The sequence below is a fragment of the Ochotona curzoniae genome, unplaced genomic scaffold (assembly GCF_017591425.1).
Source record: "Ochotona curzoniae isolate NIBS_2020 unplaced genomic scaffold, NIBS_Ocur_1.0 patch190, whole genome shotgun sequence".
Classification (NCBI taxonomy): domain Eukaryota; kingdom Metazoa; phylum Chordata; class Mammalia; order Lagomorpha; family Ochotonidae; genus Ochotona; species Ochotona curzoniae.
This window is the reverse complement of record NW_024466740.1, coordinates 157,873-166,336: the sequence shown is the minus strand read 5'-3', so window position 1 is coordinate 166,336 and position 8,464 is coordinate 157,873. Positions and strand designations below refer to the sequence as shown.

The 8,464-nt window shown below is 48.3% G+C and overlaps 1 protein-coding gene across 1 annotated transcript; it reads right to left on the bottom strand.

Moving 5' to 3' along the window:
* Positions 1-1,192: 1,192 nt before the first annotated feature.
* Positions 1,193-3,430, bottom strand: LOC121166649 (SCP2 sterol-binding domain-containing protein 1-like). Its single transcript, XM_040995872.1, has 2 exons — positions 3,425-3,430; positions 1,193-1,928 (listed from the first exon to the last, which is right to left on the bottom strand). Exon 2 carries the CDS (start codon positions 1,894-1,896, stop codon positions 1,432-1,434), a length of 465 nt encoding a protein of 154 aa, XP_040851806.1. The 5' UTR covers positions 1,897-1,928; positions 3,425-3,430; the 3' UTR covers positions 1,193-1,431.
* Between the last annotated feature and the right edge of the window lie 5,034 nt (positions 3,431-8,464).

The window sequence follows — 8,464 nt, the reverse complement described above, 5'->3', positions numbered from 1 at the left end:
AAAAATGTAAAATAATGTCTTATCTGGAAGTTTCTGCAGGTGGACCTTGCTGCAGCCTCCCAAGGCCTTGACTCGTAAGGCCAGATGGGGCTCTCCCAGAGGCAGGAGGGCGGGGAGAATCAATCACGGCCAGTAGCTCCTCGCAGTTGTAGGACTGGGTCCCTGTTCCCTGGCTGGCTGTAGCCAAGATCCTCTCAGAGCACACTGGAGGCCGTGGCTCAGCCTGCTGTGTCCAATGCTGACTTCTTTTAGGACAGTTTCTATTGTAGATACGTATGGGACATGGTGCGATAATTGATGCATATATACAACATTTTGTCCAGTCAGGTTTGTTAGCATTTGTATGTCCTTCAGCTTACATTTTTGGCTTGACCATAGTTGCACCTATCTTTTTTTTTTAAAGATTTATTTATTTATTGGAAAGTCAGACATACAGAGAGGAGGAGAGACAGAGAGGAATATCTTCCGTCCAATGATTTACTCCCCAAGTGACCGCAATGGCTGGTGCTATGCCGATCCAAAGCCAGGAGCCAGGAACCTCTTCCGGGTATCCCACACAGGTGTAGGGTCCCAAGGCTTTGGGCCGTCCTCGACTGACCTCCCAGACCACAAGCAGGGAGCTGGATAGGAAGTGGAGCTGCCGGGATTAGAACCAGAGCCCATATGGGATCCCGGCGCGTCCAAGGCGAGGACTTGAGCCGCTAAGCCACGCTGCCGGACCCAGTTGTACCTATCTTATCTCCCCATCTTAATGTCAATTGATTAGTATCCTTAATTACATCTACGAAGTCCCTTCAGCTATGTATTGAATGTCAGGGACCCTCCCCTACCTGCCAGGTTTATGCTGGAGTTAACTCCCTGGACACAGTCACACACCAAGAGCATCCTTCCTCTGTGGCCTGGATTCAGCCACGGATCCGAGCAGTCCACCCTCCAGGTGCCCCGAGACACATGTGACCACGTGGAAGAGAGTCCAGAACAGTGATGCTGATCTCTGCCTTCCCTGCCCCCCAAAGCACCCGATTATCTTAAAAAAAAAAAAAAGTTTTTTTGAAAGTTAAAGGCACCTCAGCAACTCAACCATTGGAGCATTTAAATTCAACGATCATGACCACTCTTCTAAACCATGTCTTTCGCACTGGCCTGTTGCAGCATGGAACTAAGAAAAGAAAAAGCTGAAGATCTCGGGTGATGCATTCCAAATGCTTTACTGCTGCAGAACGCCCGCTGTAAGTGCATGCATCAGCAGGAAAAGTAATCAAGCTTGAATAGGAAGAATTTGAGTAAAAATATTGGATACTTTTGACTTTAATCTTCCATCGAAGCATGATTTTTCCAAAGGCATTATAACCGGAGAGGTCTGATCGTTTCTTTGGCGGTCCGTTTCATTTTGTTTCTCTTCTTTTTCTTTTTTTTTTTTTTTTCACATGCTTAAAATTTAGCCCAGTCTTTGAAAATTCTCTCCAGCTTCTGGCCAAGCAGAACTTTCCCGCTCACTTTGAACTTGCCCGCCAGGAAAGCCTTCTGTGGGTTCATCTTGCCCAGAGCTAACTCCATGAAGACCGGCTCGGGGATTGTGAAGGTGGCGTCAGCAGGGAGCCTCGCGGGCCCAGGATACACGTCCCCGGGCCCATTCTTCAGGTCAATGGTCCACTGCACAGCTATCTTCCCATCTCTGGTGATGTCCAGCTGGAAGACGGTGTTGACTTTCCTTACCAGTTGGGCCCCCATTTCCTTGACATAATGGCTGATGTCCTCTAATACCAGGCAGCTCTGGGACTCTGAGAGCCCCAGGGGATGTGCCATGGCAGGCTGCCGGGCCGAAGCCTTGCCCTGGGTTGCCTGAGAGCTAGCCCTGGCTTTGATTTTTGGTTGATGGTCAAGTCTCCTCCACATCTTATTGTGTTGGTCCTCTGGACCTTTGCCATCTGGTGTACAAGTGGCCATGACCAGGTTAATACCCACAGGTCAGATTGTGACATCAAAAGGCAGGGCCCAAGCAGGGACTGAGGTTAGCTTGTGTGCTATCCTCTTATTGGCTCAACAGAAAAGTGACATGGCAGACAGAGGTCACCTGGAAATGTACACGTACAGACGCATACGCATACACACACACCCCAAAATAACTAAGGCTATTACTTCCACAGACCCACAATGTCTGACCCCTATGGTGGGGGGTGGGTAAGGGAAAGGAGGCCCAGAACACCCCATGGAGGCAGAAGTTCCTGTCTTTCCATGGAGGAGCCTCCAAGGTAGCAGCCCTCACTCAGATGCAGAGTCCAGAGCTGGATTTGGCTGCTGCTGGGGAGGGGTGCTTTTAGGCTGAAGTAGCTACTGGAGAAGGACTCACACCAGAGACTGCATCAGAAATCTCTCAGAAGCATACATGCACAGAGAGAGAGAAATGTGGATAAGGTCACCTCAGATGACAGCTACATGTTTAAAAAAAAAATAGCCCTTCTGGCACCATGATGTACTAAACAAACTTCTGCCTACAGCACTGGGCAGCACTGGCATCCCATATGGGTGCCAGTCAAGTTCAGCTTCTCCACGTCCCATGCAGCTCCCTGCTAATGTGCCTGGGAAAGCAGAAAAGAATGGCCCAACTCCTTGGCTCCTGTACCTACCTGGGAGACCTGGAAGGAGCTCCTGGTTCCCGGCTTTCTATTGGCTCATCTCCAGCCACTGCAGCCATTTGAGAAGTAACCTGGTAGAAGGAAGACCTCTCTCTGCGCATCTCTCCTCCTCTCTGTAATTCTGCCTTTCAAATAAAAATCAAATGAATTTTTAGAAGAAAAGAAAATGAATCTTACTCTGGGCCCCAGTGCTGAGGTCTAAGCATTGTAACATGTTACAGCATTTGGTCCTCATTGCAAAATTCTGGGGTAGGTGTTATTTTTATTCCCACTTTACAATTGAGGAGACTGGGCGAAGGAGACATGTCCAAAGCTACACTGAACGCAGTGAGCACCAATTACAGTACAAACACACTAACCTTGTACCTAGCATGACCAGAGACAGAACCAGTTTGGAATGGTATTTATTTATTATTCTGAAACTATTTCAGCTTTATAAAAAGTTTTCAAGAACTAACCCTATATGACCTATTCCCAGCCTCCCTGAAGGTTAGTTTCTGTATAACCACAGGCACTGATCTAATCTGAGCCATTCACATTGGTACGACCCCACTCGTGCTAAATGTTAACCATACTGAAATGTTTTCACCTGTTCCACTAATGCCCGTTTTCCGGTCCAGAACCCAGAGCCTTGTCCAGGACTCCACACACCATGTTTAAATGTATGTCTGACTTTTGTCTTTTGACTCTTTGGAAGCAGATAGGCCAATGAGCCCATACCATTTCCCTCATCCTGAAACCACGAGATGTTTTCTTTTTGCCAGGTGGCAGTTCTGAATGGGGCAGACCTCCCCCCGAGTTGCTCTCAAGCCCCTCCCAGTGTGTGCTCTTGCGCCACTGCATGTGGGTTGGTCCCACTCAGGCTCATGTTGCCCTTGATCGTTTGGTCAAGGCTGTGGCCACCAGGTTGTCCCACAGCGGAGCTGTTGTCCCACAACTTTTTTCCTTTGGAATGAGTAAATTGTCTGTGGAAAAATCAACCAAAAAACAGTGCCCCTTGGGGGCGTACACTCTCATGTCTTCCGGAGAAATGCTGTGGGACTCTGTGAGTGCCCTGTTTCATCCCACGCCTCCTCTGCATCCATGCCTGGAATCTGCACTGACCAAGTGGACGTTGTGTGTTCCCATCCCTCCCTTCTGATGTAATCACTAAAATTCATCTTGAAGGAAGATCTGCCTTTTCTCCTCTCTTTGTTCACTTATTTACCACAGAAATTCATTTACAAATATTGTTTTCCATAGGTTACAATGTATGTTAGTTCATTTTCTAGTTCAAGTTGTGCCATGTTGGCCATGGGGAGCTCCGGCAGCTTGGCTCCTGTCCCCCATCCCATGTGAGCCTGCTCCTCTATAAGCAGTAAGGGAACCCTAGGCAGTGGGGGTGCTGGTAACTTTGTCCTCTCTGAGAAGAACGAAGAAGGATGAAAATGCTCTCATATGCTTGCAATGATGGCTGGCACTGCCAACTTGGCGCACTGAAACAAAGCCCAATGGCTTCCAAACCTGCATCAGACTGACCCGATCCCTGCTACGATGGTATTGAGCAGGTGGGCATTCTCACTCTCTCCTTCTCTCTTTTTCTCCTCTCTCTCAAATAAAACAAATAAACATGTTTAAGTGCTTGTGGGCCAGCAGCAGTGGCAACCTTGGGGTTGGTTTCAAATAGTTCTTGGTTCCCTCTAAGACCCACTGAGTCTGCATTTCTGCAGGAGCCCCGTGACTCTCCTGTTCGTGGGGAGGAAGGACCTGCTGAACCATGACACAACAGGGTCTGTACCTCTCACACACACGTCTGCTACATCCTCTCTTGCTGGAAAATAAAAACAGGGGCCAGCATTATGGCCCACCAGGTAAAGCTTCTGCCTGTGATACCAGCATGCCTTACGGGCACCAGTTCGTGTCCCTGCTAATGACCTAAGTTGTGCTAATGCACAACTTAGCCCATCACTATCCCCAGCTCTTAAGCAAACCAGTGAAAATTGCAGTTCCATGAGGTGGGCCCATGTATGCCCACAGAATCTGTCCCAAGAATGGGTTCTTCCATATGCTGGTTAGTGTCATGGCCCAGCCTAACATGACCTGTCCCCTGTTCCAACACTCACTGATGGGTACTGTGGTGTAGCCCAACCCTAGCTTTTGTGTGCACCAGTGCGTAGTGCTCAGCAGTGGTCAATTCTGATTAGCCCAACTCAAGTTCCCTACCTGAGTTGGTGCATCAGTCTTACCCAGAAAGATCCTCCAGTGTCCCCCTTCCAGACCACTCAGTCTCAGCCTCCTCACTTACCTGCAAGTACAGTGGCCTTGCTGGTGGAAATCCCCCAGAAGTCATTCCTCACCTGCAACATACTCCTTCAGTGGGCTTCCCTCCCTCATATTCCCATACCCGCTTCTCTGGGCAATCCATAGTCCCTGTTCCTGGCAGTACATGATTCCCAGACCAATCTTCCCAAGCCCAGTCTTCTGGTGGGGTGGCATGCTGGCCTGGAGCTCTGCCTGCCCACCAGAGACCCAAGATCATAGATGGGTTCCCAGTCCCGGTCCCCTAGCACACAATGCAGATCTGGGACCTTACCTCTCCTCTAGCCGGGCACACAAGCGCATGTAGGAGACCCCACGCACAGCCCACAGATATAGCACACTAGCCTGGAACAAAAATACATGTATGATCTCGGGCCCGCTCCAACATCTCCCAGCACAAGCTCATGGAAGAGAGTGAAGCCAATGGCTCTGGCTCCACAAGGTGTAAAAAAAGCCACCAGGTGACTCGTGCTGTGAGAACGTACTTAATGTCACTGTACCACACACTTAGACATGGATAAACTGGTAATTTTTACATCTTGTATATTTCGCTACAATAAAAAAATACACAAGTAAAAAGCCAATGTCTACAGATCAGCTTACAGCCAAGTAGGAGAGAAAACATATATAATATAGCTAAGATATAAGATACCCTGTTTTAACTACCATGAGAAAGATACACAAGGGTACTTTCAATAGTTTACAGGGAGAAAATTGAATCCAAAGCACTGGTCTTAAATCTCCAAATTTCTTATTTATAGAGCCATTTCTGTTTCTTGCTTCTGCTGACCGGTAGGTTTTGGCAGCTTGTCACCTTGGACTGCCTGAGAAATGTGAGTTACTGCTTTCAAGGTCCTGCATAGACTACATCAACCTCCCATGAACATCTTCTTAAAATCTAAATAACTTGGGCTTTTGAACAAGTAGAACAAGGGCTGGTTTTAGGCCTAGTGGGTTAGGCTACTGCTGGCAGCATTAGCATTCCACAGGACCTTCAGTGTGCGTCTTGGCTGTATCAGCACCCACTGGAGCTCCAGTCTCATTCTGGCTACATCAGCACCCACAGGGGCACCTCTGCCTGGCACAGGCCAGAGGACTGCTAGATTCTTCTTTGTGTTTTTAAAACATGTCTTTCGTCCATATATTAATCTGTGATATTTTTGATGCATTTCAAAAACAAGGGCACGCACTGCCCTCTTGGCGAGTTTTGACAAACACGTTCACTTTCTGCTCCCCCAAGGTCTCCTTCTGCCCTGGGTAGGCCCCCATTATTCCCTCACCCCCTCAGTCTCAAGGCAAACACTGTTCTGATGCTCCTCCACGAGAGGTTAACTTTGCCTGTTCTTAAACATCAACAGAGCTCTACGTTAAACACAGTCATGTTAGCGGCTTTTACGTGTAGCGTATTTTGGAGATTTACTATTGTGACGGAGGGAAGTCTTCATCTTCAGGTGAATAATTAGCCAAAAAATCTTAGGGCTGCCTGTTAGAATCCGGAGCTTCTGTTATGCTACAACCACCACTTCTGATTAACAACCACAAATCAATGGCCCCCAAGACAGACCCCTCTCCCGCTTGCCTGACAAAACCTCAGTCCCCTGGCTCCCCCTCCTCACCCCTACCCCATCTTGTTCAGGCTGACGAATCCTTCAAAATGACAGGGATTGATGGGAATTGATGGGGATTTGTCTCATGGGAACAGTGCTTTTGAATTACTGAGTTCGCTAAGATGTAGGCGCTCTTTGGATTAACTACATCTGATTTTCCTTAAGGTGTTGTCAGCAGTATAGCGTTGGCCAACTTCACAGCCTTCTGAAAGTGCAATGGGGGCCAGTGGCAGTGACTGAAAGACTGGGCAACCTAGGGGTAGAGCAAGGGAGAAGACAAATGCAAATGGGCACGTTCCTCCAGCACTCAGCCTGCCCCCACTGCTTCCCTCCTTAGATAAGGCTGGAGGTATTGGTAAGGCCCGTTCTCTCTTTCTCTTTCCCTCCCTCCCTTATTTCCTTTCTTCTTTCCTTCCCTCTTTACTTCCTTTAAGATTTATTTTTATTTTAAAGGCAGATTTACAGAGAGAAAGCAAGACAAAGAAAGATGTTCCATTCACTGGTTCATTCCCAAATGATCATTATAGCCAGGGTGAAATCAGGAGCTTCTTCCAGATCTCTCATGCAGGTGCAGGGTCCCAAGGCTTTGGGCCATCCTCTACTGCTTTCCCAGTCTGTTAGCAGGGAGCTGAATGGAAAGTGGAACAGCCAGGTCATGAACCAGTGCCCATATGGTAAGTCAGCACTTGAAGGTGGAGGATTAGCCTGTTAAGCCATCACACTGAGCCAAGCGAGGCTGTGTCTCACTGCGTCTTCTGAACAGACTGTTCCTGTAAAGGTGATCTGGAAGGCAGACGTGACACAACTGCAGTTATCTCTTCACATTCGACAGGTCAGCACTGGGCTCCACGGGCTGATGCAGCCACTTAGAATTGTTGCAGGTCTTGTGCGATGTGCCCTTCCTTCAGCACCCACCTTCGCCCCCCGCAACCCTGGGCTGTTCTGTGTGGCCATGTCAACCCTCTGGGGAAGAGGTAGTAAAAAAAGTCATTGGAAAAGGGTATGGAAGCATCTAGAAGTTACTGTCAATTAAAAGCCAGACATCAACAGGCAGGCTAAACTTTCAAAACGTTTAATATGGATCACTCTGTTAAAGAAAACAATTTTTTTGTTTTATTGTACATGAAAGTCAGAGTTAGAATGGCAGGAAGAGAAAAAGAGAGAGATCTTCCCTCCACTGATTCATTCTCCCAAATGGCTGTAACGATCAGACCTAGGCTGGTTCAATATTGGGAGCCAGGGGCTTCTCCTGGGTCTCCCAAGTGGGTGCAAAGATCGAAGCTCTTGGGCCATCATCTCCTGCTTTCCCAGGTGCGTTAGCAGGGAGCAGGCAGGACTGGGACTATTCTCATATGGGTTACTGGTACCACAGGTGTGGGTTAGCATGCTATGTTACCACACCGCCTCTCTATCTTTTATATACAAACTGACGCAGTGAGGTCAGTTTCTCTGACAGGTACTAGTGCTTGCTATGGGATCACCCCAAGCTGAGCTGGCATACACGGCCCACAGCATGATAAGAATCTGCCAGTACCCTTTCCCCATTCTGTTTTCCATGGCCCTGTATCAGTCCGCTGTCACATAAGGTGCTGCACAACAAACCACCACAAAATTCAATGGCTCCCACCCATGAAATCTTCGTGACCAGGGATTGGTGCACTCAGATGTGATGGGTGCACCCAAGTGGCTCATTGTCCTTGGACCAGTAGGCTCCCTGCTGAGGGATGCGATACAAGAGTGCAAACATCTTGTGTCCACGCACTTCAAATCATTGCCTGCATCATCTAAGCTAAAATGTCATGATCCAAAGCCCATAACACAACTCATCCAAGTAATCCCAGGTGCCTACCTGCCTGCCACATCTACCCAGATCTAGACATGGAGGGTCTATCCCAAGCCCCAACTCTGCCACAGGGAGAGACT